General features: G+C 44.7%; 1 protein-coding gene across 1 annotated transcript in view; it reads right to left on the bottom strand.

Annotated features, from left to right (window-relative positions):
- The window catches only part of ETF1 (eukaryotic translation termination factor 1), a 109342-nt gene extending 96596 nt beyond the window's left edge, over positions 1-12746 (bottom strand). Inside the window, exons 1-2 of the mRNA XM_089684307.1 lie at positions 12573-12746; positions 12357-12475 (exon numbers count right to left, since the gene is read on the bottom strand). Of these exons, the coding sequence (XP_089540433.1) occupies positions 12357-12442 (86 nt within the window). The 5' untranslated portion in view covers positions 12443-12475; positions 12573-12746. The remainder of the gene's footprint in view (positions 1-12356; positions 12476-12572) is intronic.
- Between the last annotated feature and the right edge of the window lie 10960 nt (positions 12747-23706).

The following is a 23706-nucleotide window of genomic DNA, read 5'->3' as shown; positions in this document are numbered from 1 at the left end:
GGAGCCATTGGCTCCCACTGCTGTCATTTACAGCTAGTCAGCCAATGAGAGAGAGGGAGCAGGGCCAAGCCGCAGCTCTGTGTGTGAATGGACACACGGAGCAGCGGGTGCCCAATAGCAAGCTGCTTGCTATGGGGGCACCCGACAGAAAGGAAGAGCCAGGAGAGCCTACGGGGGACCTGCAAAGAGGAGGATCCAGGCTGCTCTGTGCAAAACCACTCCACGCAGCAGGTAAGTAGAACAGGTTTCTTATTTTACAAAAAAAAATTATATATATCAGAAAACTCCTATAGCTGCCAGCAACACACTGCCAAAGACCACTGGGCTTCTTAGAACTTATTGCAGCAGTCTGCTAGTCCACTGCCTAGTAACCACTACAGTGCTGCAATCAGCAAAAGATGTGTTAGACTGCTATATAGAGACCGCTGCTGTTACACTGAGCACAGTAATAGTTATCTGCAACCTGTCATAAGAATTTCCCGCTGCGACAAAACACCAAAAGGAGAATTAGCACTTTGTAATTCAAACGGACATTTCTATAGTTTATGGGGAAACTACATTTGGGTTCTATGACCAAATACATGAACTTAAAGCGATAGTAAACTGGCAAAAAAAAAGGAGCCCTGCAGGTTTATGCCATAATGTGCCAGTATATATTGTATACTGGAACATTATGACATACTTACATTTTTCAAACTAAAACCTTCAGCGGAGCACTGTCACTGCTGCCGGGTCTATATTTACAAGCTCCGGCCAATTAAAATGGTCAGGCAGTGATGACAGCACTCCCGCACATGCGTACAGGAGCAGCAGCATAGCACTCTGCATTTCACGGCATACTGTGTGCCCTGAATGCAGTGTCACTGTGCATGCACGGGTGACCTCATTGGCTACTGATGTGAATATCTCCTATATGGTGCATGTTTCATTGTACCTACAGGTAAGCCTGATTGTAAGTTTACTACCACAATAAAGGGCAAAGCAAATTTGAAACCATGCAGATGTTGACTTTTTAAACAAGCTATAAAAACAAAAAACACAGTCCTCAGAGCTGATAAAAGGGCAAGGTCAGGAAAACTTCTCCATATGGTGTTTTCCATAACTGGAAATTCGAAGGGGGTGGGGAACTTGTTCATTTATAAATTAAAACCGAGTCAGCAAGGGGTTGATGAAGAAATGGTTTCCTTTTTGCCTTTGTCTCACTGGCTGGTTGAAGAGGACCTAAACTGTGGAAGTTGTCAAAAGTATTTTCTGCAATCTTGTTGTAGCTGATCTCTTCATTACCGGCTTACAATGCTCTATTTTACCATGTTTCTGTTAAGGTGGTCAGCACGTAAAGAAAAAAAAAAATTATATCACTGCCATACGAGTCATGTAATTCTGTACTGCGCTGGTGGTATGTTAAATAATTGCAAAGAAAAAAAAATTTAAATTAAATTTCTTAAATTTTCAAAAAACTGGTGACAAAACTATAACTTAAAAAAAATGCAATGCCTCTTACTAAATACCTGATCAATTTTGTGAACACTATAACTTTCCTACAAGCTAAATAATTTCCATTAAAAACTGTTTTTTTTTTAACCAAAAAGACATAGCAGAATACATTTTGGCCTAAAGTTATGAAATTAGATATGTTTTATACCAGAAAATATATCTTTAGTTTTCAGTCTTTTTTTTAAATTTACATGAACAATACAAAACCCAGTGGTTATCAAATACCAATAAAAAAAAAGCACTATTTGTGTAAAAATAAATTATATAAAATTTCCTTTTTATACAGCCCTGATCATCCTCTTCTAAGGGTCCCACTGCTATTGATCTGAGCAGTGAAAAGGGAGACAGCGTCAAGAGCCACTGCTCTCGTGCACATCACTGAAGCGGATTGGGCTCAGGTAAGAATAAAAAAAAAAAGTGAGGGGGAGGTGGAAATATACACTGGAGTCCCAAGGATTAGTCTGGCATCCATTCCTCTATCACACAGTTAGAAAAAGCATACGGTTTCTGCTGCCAACACCGCTTAATGACAATTGTTATAGCAATTAGTGCTGATGTTGTGTGCCTTGCAGTGTTCAGGAACTCCTCCAGCAAACCTACACATCATTGAAAAGGACACAGTTGTAATGTGCAGGTTGGCAGGAGAAACCAAATGCTTGCAGGGACAGGGAAGATCAGCTCTTACCAGTTGTGTGAATTTACAAGCAGACTTGTGATGGCTCAGTCCCTGGCGCAAAGTCCCAACCTCTTTTAAAGAAGAGCTACATCCAAAATTATCCAGCTAAAAATGATTACTATGAATAGCCCATTAAAAGAGAAAAAAATAAAACCAACCTTTACTGCAATATTCACCTTTAATCTAGAGATTCTCCCCACAACACTTTCTTTTGCTGCTAGACATATTTAGCCTGATTTCCGCATCAGTTGACCCACTTTTCTCTGAGCCCAGGTCGTCCTGGACCCACCCCTGCCTGTGACTGTAGAAGGGAGTGGCAGTGATTAGCTCATGTGTTGCTTTTTTCTTGTCAGCATGCTTTTTGTAACATGAACTCTGTCTGCTTCATCTTCCCACGCTCCAGCTCTGCTGTACAGCGACTGCAATAGGCTGATGCCAGGTCGAGTTCAGGTACTTCTATTACATGGATTACAAATACAGGACTGAAGTAATTTGTGTTTTATATCTGCCTTAAAGTGGTTCTAAAGGCTCAAGTTTCTTTACCTTCATGCATTCTATGCGTGAAGGTAAAAAAAAAAAACCTGTGTGCAGTAACCCCCCTCCTCTCACCCTTACCTGAGCACCCTCCGATTCAGCAAAGTTAATAGCCTCAGCTGTATGGGGAGTCTCCCTCCTCATTGGCTGAGACAGCAGTAGGAGCCCACTGGCTTCCACTGCTGTCAAAGCCAGTGAGCCAATGAGGAGAGGGGGCCAAACCACAGCTCTGTCTTATGGACACACAGAGCAGCAGCTATGGAGCAAGAAGCTTTACCCGGAGGCACTGCTCAAGGGGGGAGGAGCCAGAGCACCGTTGGGGGACCCAAAAAGCAGAGGATCGGGGGACCCAAAAAGCAGAGGATCGGGGCACAGATATCTCTCTCTCTCTCTCTCTCTCTATATGTGTATCTTTAGTATCATTTTAACCAGCTTCCTGTATCTAAACAGCTTTATACTACAGAGAACGATTAGCTAAAACCTAGTACCTAGTAGTGTAAAAGCATGTATGCACGCACCTAAGAAGAAAAAAAAAACTATTTAAAGTAAGACTAAAAAGGCAAAAACTTTTTTTTTCTGTTAGTTTTGGATAGTGTACAGAGGGATTAGAACACCTTTCATGTTTTTATTGCAGCCCATGTCAATATTAAGGAGATCCAACATCAATTTGTCCTCTTTACTGTTATCAAAAGTGAAAAATAAAATCCCTACATTTTGGGCTGTCTCCAGAACCAGGATAGAGGGAAACCTTCCAACTGGGACATAAGTTCTAACCTAACAAAGCTGCACCTGCAGTGCTCCGCAAAATCAAATTAAAAGTAAACATGTTATTACAGTGAAGTAAATAAGTATTTGATCCCCTGCTGATTTTGAATGTTTGCCCACTCACAAAGAAATAATCAGTCTAAAAATCAAATGGTAGGTGTATAGTAACACAAATAGCAACAAAAAATTCAAAAGAAATGCATGCCTAGCAAATTATGCACTGATTTGCATGTTCATGAGGGAAATAAGTATTTGATCCCCTTCACAAAACATGACTTAGTACTTGGTGGCAAATCCCTTGTTGGAAATCACATAGGACAGACGTTTCCTGTAGTTGGCCACCAGGTTTGCACACATCTCCGGAGGGATTTTGGCCCTCTCCTCTTGGCAGATCCTCTCCAAGTCATTAAGGTTTGGTGGCTGACATTTGGCAACTCGAACTTTCAGCTCCCTCCACAGATTTTCAATCAGATTAACGTCTAGAGACTGGCTAGGCCACTCAAGGACTTTAATGTGCTTCTTTTTGAACCACTGGCCTTGGCCGTGTGTTTTAGGTCATTGTCATGCTGGAACACCCATCCACAACCCATTTTCAATTCCCTGGCTGAGAGAAGAATGTTCTCACCCAAGATTTGATGGTATATTGCCCCGTCCATCGTCCTTTTGATGTGGTGCAATTGTCCTGTCCCCTTAGCAGAAAAACACCCCCAAAGCAGAATGTTTCCACCACGTTTGACAGTTGGGATGGTGTTCTTGAGGTCATAGGCAGCATTCCTCCTCCTCCACGGCGAGTTGAGTTGATGCCAAAGAGCTAGATTTTGGTCCCATCTGACTTTCAACCAGTTCTCCTCTGCATCATTCAGATGTTCAGTGGCAAACTTTAGATGGGCCTGGGAATGTCCTTTCCTTGTCGGCGTAGTGTGTTACCAATTGTTTTCTTGGTGACTGTGGTCCCAGCTGCCTGGAGATCATTGACAAGATCCTCACGTGTAGTTCTGGGATAATTCCTCACTGTTCTCATGATCATTAACACTCCACGAGGTGAGATCTTGCATGGTGCACCAGACCTAGGGAGACTGACAGTTGTTTTGGCTTTCTTCCATTTGCAAATGATTGCACCAACTGTTGTCACCTTCTCACCAAGCTGCTTAGCGATAGTTTAGTAGCCCAGTCCAGCCTTGTGTAGGGCTACAATCTTGTCCCTGACATCCTTGGACCACTATTTGGTCTTTGCCATGGTGGAGTTTGGAATCGGATTGTTTGATTGTTCCTGTGGACAGGTGTCTTTTATGCAGGTAACAAAATTATATTAGCAGCACTTCCTTTAAGAGACTTCTTCTAATCTCAGCTTGTTACCTGTATGAAAGACACATGGTAGCCAGAAATCCTACTTTCCCTTATGAACATGCAAATCAGTGCATAATTTGTTAGACATGCATTTCTTTTGAATTACGTAGATGTGATGTATGCATTAATTTTATTTTATAGGATTCCTTTTCTTCAGCCAGAAAGTGTTTTTCAAAAGAGCCAGCTCTTCAGCAAAATATAACAGTTACGGAGATGAGACAAATCATTAAATTTAGCAGGGGGTGCCTAGAATGATCAGCTTCGTTTATATAAAACCTTTAGGCCCCTTTCACACAGGGCAGAATCTGTCCTGGTTAGTGGGGGATCTGCTCTCAGATCCCCTGCCAATTGGAGCAGAGCATCCAGAATTCACATCTGCGTCTGCTCAGTTTATGTGAAGTGTAAACAGACAAAATCTGCTATATGGGTAGCTGGGAGTAAACAGGCTCCGCTGTTCATTTACACCTGACTCACCTCCAATCAGCTCTGCCTAAACAGAAGATGACAGATACAGTTCCGTTTTTTGTAGCACACCGCTTACACCCACCTGCCCATAGGGATGAATAGAACTACCAATTAGGTCTGCATGGAAAACTGGCAGATGAACTTAATGGGTTATGTGAAAGCAGCCTTATCCCAACAGGATAAAAAGCTATTTGTTTTAAGTCCTTATAAAGTATTTAGCTGGAATTTGGCTTCAATTTATCAGTGTATTTAAATCTGCTAGTAGATCCAAAACGCCCCTTCCCCAAACTGACAGTGCTGCTGTCTAAACGTGCCTCTGAGCTCCTTGGTAAGCTGTAGTATAATATTTGATTTTGGGTTTAATTCTGCTTTAAGACAATAGAAAAGGCAGATCATGCTGCCCACACAATGCTAGATTCCCATGCCCCCCCCCCCCCTTTTAGTCTGTGAGTCGAAAGCAAAAAACAGATTCCCCATCCACACTATGCAGCGCAGACAAACAAATCCATCACTGTGCCCACTTTATGCAGCGGCTCTCAGAATACCCCAACAGTGACTCCATCTATTTGGATGAAGCTGTTGAGCTGAAAATATTCCATCCGGGTCCTTCGATATTCAACTGAAGTATGTTGGCTGGGAAGGGGCTAGGGAAGGTCAACCACATAGCAAACTTCAGGCAGCTGATCAGGAACTGGGTGAAATTTGCAGTTTATGACCAGCTTAAGAATTTAAAATTGGTCTCATCAGCACACCATGGGGGTGTGGAAATTAAAAAAAAAAACTACTTGTCCAGGGACTAAATCGGTGCCCCAATCTACTTGTTCAGATGAAAAAAAAAAAATACATTTTAACGAAAACTATTTAAATCGGAGGGGATTTTAGGAATGTCTGGGGCTTTTAAACACAAAAAGGGGCTTTAAGGCTACTTAAACGTGTAATATTTTTAATATTGCGCTGTTTATCTCCTCCTCCCCTCCACGCCTCTCTCCAGCACTGCACACGGGAACTAGCAGGGAGGGGAGAGACCTTGCAGTGTAATGAGCACAGATTGGCTGCTCCTCAGGAAAGAGTGGGTCAGGGATTATACTTTATCCCTTTCGCTGCCAGAGCCATTTTTGCATTTTTTACACAAGTTTTTACACAAATCATTTTAGGTCTGAAGATTACACAAAACCCCCTAACATTTATTTTCTGAAAACAAAGACCCTAGAGAATAAAATAGTGGTAGTTCCAATTTTTTTTGCATGATAATACTGCAACATTTCAGTAAAAAAATAGAAGTTAATTTTAGGGCACAAAAAAAAAAAAAAAGTAATAAATTACCCTATTTTTTGGGGTAAAATATAAAAGAGGAGGTTGCACCGAGTTAATTCGATATCCAACTTGTCAAACCTTAAATTTGTGTGCACTCGTGAAACAGCGACGAACTTCGGTACCCTATGTTTTCTATAGGTTGATGCTTTTAATGTTCCTTATCAATCAGTTTAGCGCTACGGAGGTCTGCTGCTAGAATTATTGCTCTCATTCTGGCATGCGTGGCGATATGAGACATGTGTACCGCAATTGACGTTTTCATGCGTAAGCGCCCCAGCGTGTGCTTTTACGTTTGTACGTGCGTATATGCGAGGGTCTTCATTTGGGGGGGGGGGGGGTGTATGTGCCTGGGTGTAGCTTTTTTTATGATTGTAAAAACATTAAATTTTTTTCATCACATAGGGGACGTACTGGGCAGAGGCTGGCACTGTGTGGAAGCAATCGGGCAGCAGAGCGCTGCCACCCAAATGCTTCCACCTGACAGGTGAGCCCGCTGCTTGCCCACAGTAGGACTAAAGGTAGGGGAAAAAAAAAAAAAAAAAACCCTACCTGCCCGGCACCCGGAACTACATGTCTCAGGTGCTGAACGATAGGAATCGAACATCCCTGCACCATCAATGATAAACATTCTAAGTGGTAGCAGATCAGCTTTTCAATGTTGCAACTGCCAAGCTGTGTCAGCATAAAAACTGCTCCCCAACTTTTTATATCCAAAATTGTAGGAAGATAACTGAAAAATATAACTTGTTAAAGAGCTCTATGGTTCGAACGCACTGGTGGATTCTCTAACACAGCCCATACCAATAAGTACAAACATTGGGGGAAATTTATCACAAATGAAGCACACAATCCAGAAAAGCAGCAGTACATGGCAGCCAATCAGCTTCTATAATTAAATTAAGGTAAGCTGTGAAAATAAAGAGAAGCTAATTGGTTTTCATGCACAACTGCTCCAGTCCTGATAAATCCCCTCATTCTGTTTCCAATTACACTCATCTTACATTTAACCAAACCTTTCTCAAAAAATGAATTGCCTTAGCTCAACAGACTATAATCAATACGGCCTGGGTTGCAACTGTCTCAGCACAGTCCCACCACAAGACGAAAACTGTAAAAACTGCAGCTGCCAACCTAAAACAGTTTCACTGGCCATCCTCTCTCCCCATGCTGGCATACTAAGTGTGGGCAGTAGGCTGCAACAGCTTGTGGCTTGCCGGGTGTCCACTGTGCATGCACGAGTAGCGCTGCACCTTATGAATGCTGCCATAGTCCTCTGGGACCTGTCCTGTTTCCAGAAGACTACGGGGAGGGAGGACAACTTCCAATTATCTAGGCGGTCACAGTCAAAGTGGGAGGGGGTACCTGTCAAAATCTGTGACTAAACTAATGACTACAAGTCTCAACATCTGTGATTTTAAAGTGGACCTGAACTGTTATTTTTGATTATGAAGTACCGTGAAAATATACCTTTTGTCTGGAATTCCTCCAAAAATCCAGCTGTGCACTGCCTGGTATGTGAGGGTGCCTAGTCTCACAGATGTATATGTTCTGTCTGAGATCTAAGGCACTGCTGCCTCCAGCTGATGTAGGGAGATTACAGATGGTTACTACTGTGCTGCTCATTGCTATCCTTCCTGGTTCCTCAGACATGAGTTAGGTAAGCCCAGGATTGCCACCTCCAGACTGTACAGAACATAAGTCAGTAATGGGGAATTCCAGGGTGGATAAAAACCATGAGAAAAAAACATGAAACAAAATTTGAGTCGTTCTCCAGCTATGTGTGGTTAACCTAAAATTGGTTCTGATATCGCTGTTTTACTAACCTGACAGCTTATTATTCTAAAAAGGAAACCTTTATTTGGTTTGCAAATATTAAAGATTCTAACTTCCATTAAGAATAAGTTGGATTCCTTACATTTAAAGAGCACATGTCAATTTAGATCCATCATGGCAGGGCCTGTTAGCAGACATCCACTCACCTGCTGCCGCCACGTCCCTCACCTTGTCACTGCCGCATCACCAGCCGTTCCATTAAAGTGAATGGGACTGTCATTGCGTCAACAGCAGGTCAGAGGAGAAACCGCTGCGGGACAGAGATGACAGTTCCTCTTTAAAAATTATGATTTAAATCAAGCCTTTTCACTAGTGATTTAAATCAAATCCACCCTGGGAAATTCAGAGAAAGACTTGAGAAAGTAGCATTACTGGCTGATCAGTCTTTTCCCCCAGTCTGCTTTTTTTTGGTACAGCTTTCAAAGATCAGTTCCTCCTTAAATCAGCAAAACTATTTCACCTTACAGGATAAATGTGCTCAATAAGACCAGCTGATTTTGGGATCATTCCTCTCAAACTGCAATGTGTAACTTTTCCTACATTGGTCCTACATGCAGAAGGATGAATGTACTATACTGATGCAACTGGTCAACAAATGTCTGCATTAAGAGGAGATTGACTGATTAGTGAACCAATGAATAAAAAAATAAATAAAAAAAAACAAATTGGCAAGGCTTGAAGCTAGAAAATCTGGAAAATACATTGTCCACAGCAATAAGACAAATTTCCCACTGAAAAAAGTGAAATCTAACATATTCAGATCAGATTTTTTGCTCCATTCATTTTGTCCTCTCTCTTCAATACTGAGCACACAACAAATGGCTATGCAATTTACACATAACAGTGCATTTACCTAATGAGGATTTTTTTTTTCCAAAGGATTGGAGAACATTCACACAAACCATGTGAGGATTCACTTCAACTATCAATCGCAGATGAAATAGATATACAGGGATCTTTTTTTCACTGGATTTGATAATTGCAGTGATTCTTTACACAATAGGGTAGATTTACTAAAACTGGTGCACTCAGAATTTGGTTTAGCTGTGCATGTTAACCAATCAGCTTCTAGCTTCAGCTTGTTAAGTTTTAGAAAATCTTCCCCAATGTATTGTGTAAAGCATTCTCAACTCCATTAGTAAACCAATCTCACTGGGTGAACATAACTGTATGGACGGTCTGACCTCATTCATATCAAACATATGAGCAGCAATGTCATTTATCTATCCACATGAAGAAAACCAACTTCCACAGTCCCACTGCAAGATAGGAGATAAGACATTTTGCCCTATCAGGCTAGATCACACCATCCAGTTGCAGTGGTGTGCAAAAGGTACATCATGAAATACTTTATTTTTCAGCACAGAGCAATCAACTGCAGCCAATAGAACTTAAAAAGATAAGTTCACCTTTTAGACAAAAATAACAAAATGCACATTTTTTTTCCCCCAGGTAAAAAAATGTCCATTTATTATTTTTGTCTACAGGAGCCTGGAAAGCATTGCACCAGCGATCAGTAGATCGGTGATGCCATGCAGGTCTCCTGCAGACCTCTCAGAATATCTGTTTGCCCTACGGGATGTACAACCAAGCAGATATTCTGACAGGAAGCTTCAATGAACTACCACAGCGCCGTAGTAGTTCAATGAAAACTAGAAGCTGACAGCTGCTAAGTCTATCGGGACTTGAAGTTCATTCATTCACAGAAGTCCATAAACGAATGATGCGCATTTTTCTAATTGGACACATAGCACGGGGAGACGTCTCTCTGTACTATTTTTTTTTTTGGGGGGGGGGGGGGGGTTTTGTGGGGAAGCAGCTATGGGAACATGTTAGATGTTCCACCCTGAAAAAGGGTGGAACATGCAACATGTTCCCAAAGGGGAACTTATCCTTTAAAAGCTTCACTCCAGGGTTCATTTCATTTTAAATAGTTTGTTTGGGACATTAATAATGCATATGTCTGATGTTGGTACTATATAAACTGTATGAAGCATTAGCTACACACAGTATACAGCGCTGTGTTCCAGCAGCAGTACAGGAACTTTCTGCCCTACTCCTGGAAAAAAAAATCAAGTTGCGCTAAGCGCTGCTAAGCAGTTTGCAGGAAGCTCTGTATTTCGTGAATGAATACAAGACTTCCTCTGATTGGCTGAGGTGGAGATTCGCCTGCACTTCAAGATGTCATCTGCCTGCTCTTCAGCCAGAGGAAGCCTTGCAATATATTCATAAAACACAATGCATCCTGTAAATGGCTGAGCAGAGCTCAGTCTGACTATTTTCCAGGAATGGGACAGAAGTCCCTTTACCGTTGCAGGAACACAGGGCTGTATGTGTAAGCCGATGCTACATCGCTGACAGTGGGCGCATGTATAAGTAAGGAAAATGGATGGGCCAGAGCCAGCCCAAACAAACTATTTAAACTGAAATCAAACCTGGAGTCAAGCTTTAAAGACCAACTTTGAGCACTTTTTTTCTCCTAAGCAGTGGCACTGTGCCTGCATTGCAAGGGTCAACTTTCATTTTGTCTAGGGGTGAGAAAGCTTATACCCACCAAATCCTTCGAAAAACAGTGCTCCCAAATGGTCCAGCAGTGGACTGTTCTTGGTCTATGGAGACTGCTCTGGGTGTGATGACATCAGAACAGTCCACTATTCAAGACCGCTGGCATGCAGAGGAGCCGGACCGATCTTGTGCTGAGAGAATCAAAGGGTCAGGTAAGTATATTTCAGCTCTTCTCTACAAACAAGAAGTTAACCTGTGCAGTGCAGGCATAGCTTCACTGAAGGGGAAAATCCCCCTGCTCTCGAGTTTGGCTTTAAAGCTGATTTCCAGGTTGTATTTTATAGTTACATGTAAGTATACATAAGGAACTGTTAAGGTAGAGAGTCACTGCAGTAGTTGCTGCTGTCTTCAGGGCCCCATGCCAAGCAGCTGCATGGGCATCATTAGAGGAACATCTTGTATTTTTCTCAATAAATGCTAAAGTGATCTCTAATTGGAGATAAAAACTGTGATATCACTGCCCTTGTTCAATAAGGGAGCAAGCTGCATAGATTAGATTTAAATTAAAGAAGTTCTGTGAATGACACCTATGCCAAGTGAGTGACCCTCCTATAGTTCTCTATGCAGGACAGCTGCTGGTCGCACAACCTAGAAAACCATGGTGATCAGCAATTCTCTGCATCCACAGTTAGTCCAATTTGTAAGTATACATATGCCATAAAATTTGTACATGTCAATCAGCTTTAAATGAACGTTCGACAATTCAATTAAGAAAAAAGTAAACCGTTCTTTACACCAAGATCAGCACTATTGACATCGTACTGCACATCAGCGGCTGTGCTCTAGTGCAGTTGAAGGTGAGAATGGGCCTTCAAAGTTACCAGGCTTTATATAGAATATACAATATTAATTAAAAACAAAAAACCACGGATTTGTAGCTCACAAAATCTGTTTTCAACCCTCTGTACACAGTAGAGAAGTAGCCTGCTGCTTGGCCTCCCTACATATTGGGCATATGCAGTCCTATTTGATGCTCCTCTATTTTCCACTTGTTAGTGAGTACCTGATATCTAAGCCTGCTCTTTTCTCTATAGGTGTGAAAACCAAATAACGAGGCCCTTTCTAGAACAAGTGTTGCCCAGCATATGGTAGATGTAAACAATACGTGGAAATCCTGCCGTGCTCCAAGCCCCATAGGCAGTCCAGCCTGTGTAATTGGAGTAGTTGGAGCTGGGATGAGGCCAGGGGAAGCCGGCAGAGGTGCAGTGGTTGTGGGTGAGGTAGTGGCCGGCGCAGTGTTGATGGCTGGACAGCGGTGTGCTCGCCCTCCTGCGGCCTGCTCTCCTGTCTGGCTCTCCCTCTCCTCTGCCCAGCACCTCCTTCCAGTCTCCGCTCGTCATTGGACTCCGCGCTCCTCACTCACCCTCTGGCCGCCTCCAAGCTCTTAATCAGCTTCTTGATTTTCCAGATCTCCACGTTCCTGTCTGCCGCACTCGGATCGTCCGCCATCTTCTCTCCTCCTGCTGTCTAAAGCCGAGTGAGCTGTTCCAACACAAAACCACACGGTTAGCTGCACGGCGCCAGTCACAGCCGCTCCCTCCTCCTATAGCTCAGCCTTACCGCAAGAGGCGGCCCTCACCTGTCCCCCTTATCCTCGGCCCTCCGTGTGGAGCTCAACGCCCGCTTTCAATGGAGGCAACCCCAGCTCCCAGATGTGACGTAGAAACCGGCTTCTTTCTTCGCCGCGGCTGCTAGTGCATGTGTTGCAATCCAAGCTTGCTCACATGGGTCCGTGAGCTCACTTCCTGCCTCCAGCATCTCGGCATCGCATTGGCTGACAAGCTGGAAATAAGGCGAGCTTTCATTGGCCGGTGCAGCGAGGACGCCTAGGATACCTCATGGCTGCTTGGGGTGTGGGAAATGTAGTATTCTTGGGGAACGCCGCCGTATCTGCACACGGAGCTGAAGAGTTACCCGGTTCCTGTGTGTTTTGTTGTTGTAGGGTGGTATACATACCCTCCAACATTCTAGGTTGGATACGGGACGCCTATGTGTACACAGCACGTGGGCAGAGGACACGTCCTGGCTACAGGGACCATTGAGACCCAGAAAACGATTTGCTAAACCACACAAGTGCTTTTTTGACCTCTGTTTTTCTTTAAATTGACTTTTCAAAGTAACAAATGCAGTAATCTGGCGGTTGGATGCAATGTTTAATGTAGCACAACATTTTGATAGTAAAATAGTACTTTTTATATAGTGGGTGTGTAAAATATACATTTTATGTATGCCTCAGATCAGAAAGGGACAAATGAAGCAATATTAAAGGCTTTAAAAAAAACAAACCGCACAAGGTAAAGGGGTAATGTGATTGTATGCACATGAAAGATTTACCTTGAAACGAAGCTCTCCAGCGAAACGCTGTTACTGCTGTACAGGCTTTCATCTTCACCCAGACTTCCAGGTTCACAGGCTGTGGATGGTCAAACTGCAATGACGTCACTCCTACACACGGGAGCTGCAGCACAGAGCTCTGAAGGAACAGCATGGGTATGCCGTTCCTTTGGAGCGTGATGTTACCAGCTGCTGCTCCCTAGAATAGCTCCTGAATAGATTACATTTAGGAGATATTCATTTTACCTACAACTAAGCTTACCTGTAGGTAAAGATAAACTTTGAGATTTTACTACCACTTTAATCAGTTGCCAGCTGAACAGCTCGTCCCTCTGGGTGGACACCATATGGCGTCCTTTCAGGATTCCGCAGGGCCGCACTGCGGCGCAATCTGTCACTCACCGTGCACCTCGGACACTGCCGATGACAGATCTATGTACCGGCCCCATTGCCAGTACCATGTGACCTGCTGTGGCCAATCACAGCAGGTCACATGACAGTTGTATGCAATGGATAGCTTCCTTTCTTGCCATCCATTGTATACAAGTGTGTCTAGCTGTGACTGGTCACAGCGATCACATGCACAAGCTGTGCCAATCACAGCTCAGCTGTGTCATGTGATTAGCTGTGGCCAAATCACAGCTAAGCACAAAAAAAAAAAACCCTGAATTAATCGATTTCATTCAGGTAAATGTTTGCTTCTAGCAAACATTTTCTGTTCTCACCTGGTCAGATCACCAGGTGAAAAAAAAGAAAACAAATGCATCCACCATATCTAATGATTGGTAAGTTGTAATTTATTACATTTAGGCCTCGTTCACACCAGTGTGCAGAGATGGAGGTTTTTCTGAATGTATTCTGCAAGGATACAAATCAATTGTTCTCTATGAGCCCTGTTCACACCACAATACTAGTATCACTTGCAGATTTTTTATGTGCTAAAATCTGTAATTTGTATAAAACTCACTGAAACGTGCATGAAAACTGATATAAACTTGTGTCTCTCTGCAAGTGAAATCTGTGTGTTTTTTCCATCAGTTTTTCTGCACATATAGTGTGGTGAACGAGGCCTTTTGAGTCTAACTACATAACCCCAGGCCAATTCTGACATTTCTGTCATACGTATAAATTGTTTTTGCTAGAAAATTACTTAGAACCCCAAAACATTACATATACAGTTGTGTTCAAAATAATAGCAGTGTGTTGAAAAAAGTGAATAAAGCTCAAAATCCTTCTAATAGCTTTTATTCCCATACACACAAATGCATTGGGAACACTACACATTCTATTCCAAATCAAAATATGAAGAAAAATATATCAAATTTGTGTTGTTCCTCTAAAAAAATTGAAGAAAAGTGAATATTAGACTGTTCAAAAAAATAGCAGTGTTTGTATTCTTCTTTACAAACTCAAACATTCACTATATAAACTGAAAAATGTGTGAAGATTTTGCTTTCCTTTGAATCACTTAATTAATATTTAGTTGTATAAGCACTGTTTCTGTGAACTGCTGTACATCTGTGTTGTATGGAGTCAACCAACTTCTGGTACCTGTGAACAGGTATTCCAGCCCAGGATGATAGGACTACATTCCACAGTTCTTCTCTATTTCTTGGCTTTGCCCCAGAAACTGCATTTTTTATGTTATCCCACAAGTGTTCTATTGGATTAAGATCTGGGGATTGAGCTGGCCACTCCATAACGTCAATCTTGTTGGTCTGGAACCAAGATGTTGCACGTTTACTGGTGTGTTTGGGGTCGTTGTCTTCTAGGAACACCCATTTCAAGGGCATTTCCTCTTCAGCATAAGGCAGCATGACCTCTTCAAGTATTCTGATGTATTCAAACTGATCCATGATCCCTGGTATGCGATAAATAGGCACTGTAGTATGAGAAACATACCCATATCATGATGCTTGCGTAACCATGCTTCACTGTCTTCACAGTGTACTGTGGCTTGAATTCAGTATTTGGGGGTCGTCTGACAAACTGTCTCCGGCCACTAGACCCAAAAAGAACAATCTTACTTTCATCAGTCCACAAAATGTTTCCCCATTTCTCTTTAGGCCAGTCAATGTGCTCTTTGGCAAATTGTAACCTCTTCAGCACATGTCTTTTTTTTCAACAGTGGGACTTTGCGGGGGCTTCTTGCAGATAGCTTGGCTTCACATAGGCGTCTTCTAATTGTAACAGTACTCACAGGTAACTTTAGATCTTCTTTGATCTTCCTGGAGCTGATTGTTGGCTAAGTCCTTTCCATTTTGGCTATTCTTCTATCCATTCAAATGGTAGTTGTTTGCTTTTGTCCATGTCTTTCAGGTTTTGGTTGCCATTTTAAAGCATTTGCGATCATTTTAGCTGAGCAGCCTATCATTTTCTGCTCTTCTTTATATGTTTTCCCCTCTCCTATCAACTTTTTAATCAAGGTACGCTGTTCTTCTGAACAATGTCTGGAATGACCCATTTTCCTCAGAATTTCAGAGAGAAATGCTGTCGGGGATCTTACAGCGGTAGCCTCTAGCGCTCCACAGACCGGATTCCCCCAAGGCGCGGAATCTAAGTCCCTACCTGCTTGTTCACCAGGGCCCCTGATGGTGGGGATGAACTTGGAGCAGGCCGAGACCAGGTCGCGGCCCCTGAGTTCACCCAGCTGTGGTAGAAGCACCGTTGGAGGTGTATAGCAGGTGAGAGTCTGATGTGAGGAGGTCACAAGAGCAGCGTCAGGCAGGCCGGGTCGGTAACGGTGGCGGCGTGGTACAAAATCAGCAGGCAGAGGAATAAACAGGTCACAAGCCGGGTTCGTTAACAGGAGATCAGAACGTGCAGGGTTAAGCAGGAGAATGGTCAGACAAGCCAGGGATCAGAACATGAGACAGACAGCAAATCAGGGTCAGGCAGGGTCGGTAACAAGACAATCTACTAAACAGGAACTTCAGGAAACAGGTAAGACCATACGGCACTTGAGCATTGCAAGAGCTGGGTTTAAATAGCCCACCCGACTCCTGACAGGCACTCCTGGGTCCTAGTGCCTGCCCGGCGCCGTCATTGGTGACAGGAGCGCCTGGCTCCTAGTGCCTGCCTGTATGTTTTGTCAGGATTCTACGCATGTGCAGATTCGATCGCCACGGCGATCTTCCCATTCCCTGACATTGCCGCCCCCTTACGGGCAGCCTCCGGATGCCCACCCGATTCCTCCTTTGACGCTGGCTATGATGAAATTAATCTGGGAGCATGGACATTCTGGGCTAGTTCCCACAAATTCTCCTCCGGCCCATAGCCTTTCCACTTGATCAGGTATTGTACCTGACCACCCCTCTTCCTACAATCCAAAATTGCCTCCAGCTCGAATTCTTCCTCCCCGTTGATATCTATGGCTTCTGGAGGTCTAGACCTGCGGTCTAAAAAGGGGTCTGGAACTGCAGGTTTTAACAACGATACGTGGAAAACTGGATGTATTTTGAGGGACTCGGGGAGAGTCAGTTTAAATGCCACTTCATTAACCTTGCGTTCTACTTGGAAGGGTCCCACAAATTTGGGTGCCAATTTTCTGGATGGGCATGTCAGTTTTAGGTTGGCTGTTGACAACCAAACCCGATCCCCAGGGTGTATGACCAATTCTCCCTTCCTCCTCCTGTCACAGAACTTCTTACTGTCTTCTTGGGCCTTAGCCATTGTTTCCTGTAATACCTTGTTATTGGTAGTAAAGAATTCTAAGGTGTCCTGGGCTGCCGGGACTGAGTTCTCAGGAACCAGGTCTGACAGGAAGGTAGGATGGAACCCATAATTGGCGAAGAATGGGGATTGGTTGGTGGCGGAATGATTCGCATTATTATATGCGAATTCTGCCATTGGTAGAAGTGTCAGCCAGTCATCCTGCAGGAATGATGTGTAGCATATCAGATATTGCTCGAGCATCTGATTGGTTTGTTCTGTCTGCCCGTTTGTCTGGGGGTGATATGCTGATGAGAAAGATAACTTAATCTCCAGCCCCTCACATAGCGCTTTCCAGAATTTGGATGTAAATTGCACTCCCCGGTCTGAGACAATCTCTCTTGGCACTCTGTGAAGCCTCACAATCTCTCTAATGAACACTTGGGCTGTTTCGGAGTCAGATGGTGTCTTGGCTAGTGGAAGGAAATGGGCCATTTTAGAAAGGCGATCCACTACCACAAAGATCACGGTGTGATCTTGCGAGGGTGGCAATTCTACAATAAAATCTAAGGAGATCATACTCCAGGGTCGGTCAGGTATTGGTAAAGGTCTCAATAGGCCCAAGGCCTTGTCTCTGGAAGGTTTATTCTGGTTGCAGATGTGGCAAGATCTCACGTACGCTTCACAATCCTTGGCCATGTTTGGCCACCAAAATGTGCGTCGTGCCAGATCTATAGTCTTATGTATCCCAAAGTGTCCCACTAGGGGATGGTCAAGGCAGTAACCTAACACCAGGGACTGGACCTCCTTGGGTACCATGAGCTGTTCCCCCTTCCAAAAGAGCCCCTCCTTATTCAGTAGGGAGACTCCAGGCAGGTCAGGGACCCGGGTGGAAGCAGCCTGCAATTTAGACAACAGCTCAGATTGAAGCAGTAGGAAGCTACCTGCTGGCAGGATGGTGTCTGGCTGGGGGGTCTCTCCAGGGTCCTCAAACATCCGGGAAAGAGCATCTGGCTTAGTGTTTTTTGACCCAGGACGATAAGTTATGTGGAGATTAAACCTTGCAAAAAACAATGCCCATCTGGCCTGGCGTGGACGGAGGCGTTTAGCGGTAAAGTACTTGAGGTTTTTGTGGTCGGTATAGACCAGAATGTGATGTGGGGCCCCCTCTAGCAGATATCGCCATTCCTCCAGAGCTGTCTTAATGGCCAGTAATTCCCGATCCCCGATATCGTAATTCCTTTCCGAAGGGGAGAGCTTACTAGAAAAGAAAGCCACTGGGTGCATCAGTTCCTTGGCCCCTACCCTCTGTGATAACACTGCTCCTACAGCCACTTCTGATGCATCTACCTCTAGTATGTAGGGCAATGATGCATCAGGATGGTTCAGAATGGGAGCCGTTGTAAATAGCTTTTTCAATGCTTCAAAAGCTGCCTGTGCTGCTGGGGTACATTGGAAACGTACTCCTACTTTGGTGAGCTGAGTAATGGGTGCTACCAGGCCTGAAAAGTTCTTTATAAATTTTCTATAAAAATTGGCAAACCCAATAAACCTCTGGACTCCCTTCTTATCCGTGGGGGCAGGCCATTCCAGGATGGCCGAGATCTTTTGAGGGTCCATAGCGATCCCCTTGGTGGAGATAATTAGACCAAGAAATGAGATGCTTTTCTGCTCAAAACAGCATTTCTCAGCTTTAGCATAGAGTCCATGCTGACGAAGACTTTCTAGCACATTCCTAACATGTCCCCGATGTGTTTCCAAAGACGAGGAGAATATCAAGATATCGTCCAAGTAGACGATTACAAAAATGTCAAGGAAGTCCCTGAAAATGTCATTGACAAAGTGCTGGAAGGTGGCTGGTGCATTGCATAACGCGAAAGGCATGACTAGACACTCAAAATGCCCGAACCGAGTGCGAAACGCCGTTTTCCACTCATCCCCCTCACGTATCCTTACCAAGTTATAGGCACCCCTAAGATCCAGTTTAGAAAAAATGGATGCTGATTTTAACCTCTGAAACAACTCTGGAACCAAAGGAAGGGGGTAGCGGTTTTTGACCGTAATCTTGTTGAGGTCCCTGTAGTCAACACAAGGTCTCAGGGATCCGTCCTTTTTCTCGACAAAGAAAATCCCTGCCCCGGCCGTTGATGTGGAAGGGCAGATAAATCCCTTTCGGAGGCTCTCATCAATGTATTCTTTTAGTGTCCCTAGTTCTCGCTCAAATGCAGCCAAAAGGGATTTCTGAACCTGGGAGCAGATCAATGGGGCAATCATATGCTCGATGTGGGGGAAGAACCTCTGCCCCTCGTGGACTAAACACATCCAAGAATTGGTGGTAGGCCGCAGGCACAATTTGGGCTAACTCGGCATCAGGGCTTACAGCCAGTAGGGCCGGTGTATTTAATAATAAACAATGTTCCTGACAGTATTGTGAGGGGAACTGGACTGACCCGGTCTTCCAGTCAATCTGGGGGTTGTGAGCTCGTAGCCAGGGGAGCCCCAGAATAACTGGAAATAGGGGGGACGCGATGGCGTCCAAACGGAGGAACTCCTGGTGATGTCCCGCCACCATGGTGTGTATGGGAGGGGTCTCCCGATCTACCGTCCCTGATTTTTTTTGAGACCCATCTGCCAAGAAAATATTCAACCCATGTTCTTTGGTGAGTAATGGTATCTGATGCTGGGTAGCAAAACTGAGATCGACAAAGCAGCTACATGCCCTGGAGTCAATAATAGCCGTCACCTGTATGCTTCCTCCTGGGAGCTGAAAAGACACAGGTACAGCCAAGTGAGTGGGGTTGCCTGTGCACACAGTAGATATATTAGAGAAAACAGAGGACTTACAGTATTTCTCCGGACAGGAGCGCACCATATGACCCGCTGCTCCGCAGTACAGACACAGGTTGTTTGCCCGACGCCTCTGTCCTTCCTCAGTAGAAAGGGACGGCCGCATCAAGCCGAGTTGCATAGGTTCGGCTCCCTCTGACGGCTCTGGGCTCCGATTGCCGACACTGACCCTTGGCATGACTGGTACTCTTGGCAGCATCCATGAGGTTCTTTGCCCCTGGCTGGACCTCTCTTGTCTCCTTTCCCGGAGTCTGCGATCAATTTGGATCGCCCGATCTATTAGGCCTTCCAAGGAGTCCAGAACCCCTATTCTTGCCAACTCGTCCTTCAGTGGTTCCGACAGTCCCAACCGGAATTGGTGGCGCAAGGCTGCGTCGTTACATTGTGTATCTCCACTCCAGCGCCTAAACTCAGCAGCATAATCCTCCGCAGCCCGGCGTCCCTGTTGTACAGCTGTGCCATTGCCTTAAAGAAGGTGGCTACAGTGTTCAAATGTGGGTGGTGGGCCTCCATCAGGCGATGGTCCCATCCCTGAGGTTCGCCCTGCAACAGGGATATAACAAATCCCACCTTCACCCATTCTGAAGAGAAGGTCCGGGGTTGCAGGTCAAAGTACAGCTGGCAGGAGTTCTGGAAGGCCGTGAACTTCCCTCGATCCCCATTGAACTGCTCAGGGGTTGGTACTCTTGATTCTGGTGGAGGAATTGTAAATGCTGCTCCAGTGGAAGGCCCTGCTGAACCCGTGGCGGGAGGTGTTCCCACTGAGCCCGATGTTGTGGGTGACGGTGCGGCCAGACTCTGAACCTGTCCCTCCAGGTGCTTGTATCCTCTTCCAGGGTTTTCACCGCTTGTGTGAGTGCTGCCAGATGTTGGCACATCTCTTCCCAGGGTGAAGGTCCTCCTCCAGACTCTGTTATGGCCGTATGGTTCTGTCAGGGATCCTACAGCGGTTGCCTCTAGCGCTCCACAGACCGGATTCCCCCAAGGTGCGGAATCTAAGTCCCTACCTGCTTGTTCACCAGGGCCCCTGATGGTGGGGATGGACTTGGAGCAGGCCGAGACCAGGTCGCGGCCCCTGAGTTCACCCAGCTGTGGTAGAAGCACCGTTGGAGGTGTATAGCAGGTGAGAGTCTGATATGAGGAGGTCACAAGAGCAGCGTCAGGCAGGCCGGGTCGGTAACAGTGGTGGCGGCGTGGTACAAATTCAGCAGGCAGAGGAATAAACAGGTCACAAGCCGGGTTCGTTAACAGGAGATCAGAACGTGCAGGGTTAAGCAGGAGAATGGTCAGACAAGCCAGGGATCAGAACAGGAGACAGACAGTAAATCAGGGTCAGGCAGGGTCGGCAACAAGACAATCTACTAAACAGAAACTTCAGGAAACAGGTAAGACCATATGGCACTTGAGCATTGCAAGAGCTGGGTTTAAATAGCCCACCCGACTCCTGACAGGCGCGCCTGGGTCCTAGTGCCTGCCTGCCTGTTTTGTAAGGATTCTACGCATGTGCAGATTCGATCGCCGCGGCGATCTTCCCATTCCCTGACAAATGCACTGTAAGCAGCATGTACAACATTTGCTGCCTTCCTTCCTTAAATAAGGGCAATAATTGCCACCTGTTTTTCAAAGAATGAATGACCTCACTAATAGAACTCCACACTGCTATTATTTTGAACATGCCCCTTTCAATTAGTGATTCAATTACACAGAATCAGCAGCATGCATGTCATGACTGTTGGGTCTGTTGGATTTCTATTACTTTACTACACCTGCTAGTGTCAGGGAATGGGAAGATCGCCGCGGCGATCGAATCTGCACATGCGTAGAATCCTGACAAAACGTACAGGCAGGCGGGAACTAGGACCCAGGCACGCCTGTCACCAATGACGGCACCGGGGAAGCACTAGGACCCAGGAGCGCCAGTCAGGAGTAGGACGGGCTATTTAAACCCGGCTCTTGCAATGCTCAAGTGCTGTATGGTCTTTCCTGTGTTCTGTGAGTTTACTTTGCTGCTGACCCTGCCCGATCCTGATCTGCTGACTTCTCCTGCTCTGACCCCTGGCTTGCCTGACCATTCTCCTGCCTGCTCCTGCACTTTTGATCTCCAGTTGCCAAACCCTGACCGTGACTCATTTATTCCTTTGCCTGCCGTTTGTACCAACCTGCTCTGCTGTTACCGACCCGGCCTGTCTGACCTCGCTTACTCTACCTCCTCACATCAGACTCTCACCTGCTGCGTACCACCGACAGGTGCCTCTACCACAGCTGGTTGCACCCAGGGGTCGTGACCTGGTCTTGGCTTGCTCCAAGTCCATCCCCACCATCAGGGGTTCTGGTGAACAAGCAGGTCGGAACTTAGATTCCGCGCCCTGGGGAATTCTGGTCTGTGGAATGCTAGAGGCTACCACCAGCTGGTCCCTAACAGCTAGTAAATTATTTGCCATGTAGAAATATCATTTCTACCAAAAACAGTGATTGATCAGGTTAGTGATGTCTGACTGCTATTATTTTGAAAACAACTGTGTATATATATACTGTACATATACAGTATATATGTTTTTTTTTTTTAAGCAGAGGCCCTAGAAAAAAGAATGGTGGGTGTTGCAATTTATTAAGTCATGTGGTGTTTGCACAACAGTATTTCAAATGCTAATTTTTTGGAAAGAAGAAATACACTTTAAGCGCTTCCGCGCTGCCCTATAGCAAAAATACTGCTACAGGGTGGCACGGGTGCTCAAAATCATGTATATATGTGATTTTGCAGTTCCAGGTAGGGGGCGCACATGCCCTACCTACGCCGCCATTCGCGGCCTTGGCTGTCAATCACCGGGTCTCAGCAGTTGATTTCCCACTGGCATCTGGTGATCTCCGAGTATTACCAACGGGGGAGAGACCTGTATGTAAACAATACAGATCTCTCCCCTGTCAGCTCCTGCACACTGCTTTGTATGGCAATGCATAGCAGAGCCATACAAAGCAGTGTGCTTACATTATAAAGCACACACAGCCCATGTAGAAAAACAGCACACAGTTAACCCTTTGATAGTCCCACGTTAACCCCTTCCTGCCCAGTGCCACTAGTACAGTGTCAGTGCTTTTTCTTAGTACTGATCACTGTATTGGTGTCACTGTCGATGTCAGTGACACCAAGTCTGTTCAAGTCAGAATGCCCGCCGCAGTCCCACTATAAGTCACTGATTGCCGCCATTACTAGTAACAAAAAAAAAAATTCAGTATATATACACTGCCATTTGTAAACACTATAACTTTCACGTAAATTTACACGTATTGGGATTTTTTTTTAGCAAAGACATGTAGCAGAATACATTTTGGCCTAAATTTATGATGAAATTTGATTTTTTTAATTTTTTTTACTGGACATGTTTAATAGCAAAAAGTCACAAATATAGGTTTTTTTTTCAAAATTGTCAGTCTTTTTTTGTTTATAGCGCAAAAAATAAAAGCTGCACAGGCAATCAAATACCTCCAAAAGAAAGCTCTATTTGTGGGGATAAAAGGATGTAAATTTAATTTGAGTGCAGCGTTGTGTGACTGCGCAATTGTCAGTTAAAATAACGCAAAAAATGGTCAAGAAGGGGAGTTAATCCTATGTAGAGTAGTGGTTAATGAATTTTAGTGAACACAAAACAGTACAATACCCAATAATAGATGATGTTATGCTGAGTAAATAGATACCAAACAGGTCACGCTTTGAAATTGTGCATGCCTGTGAAACCGCGACAAACTACAGTACAATAATCCATGAGCGATGCTTTAAAACATTACTGGCTTCCAGTTTAGAGTTACAGAATTGTTGCTCCTGCTCTGACGTTCGCAGTGATGCCTCACGTGTGGTGCAATCAACATTTACATAAGCGTATGAG

The sequence above is a fragment of the Staurois parvus genome, unplaced genomic scaffold (genome assembly GCF_062004578.1).
Source record: "Staurois parvus isolate SC_StPar_1 unplaced genomic scaffold, SC_StPar_1.0 ptg000343l, whole genome shotgun sequence".
Lineage (NCBI taxonomy): Eukaryota > Metazoa > Chordata > Amphibia > Anura > Ranidae > Staurois > Staurois parvus.
This window is presented reverse-complemented; position numbering and strand designations above follow the sequence as displayed.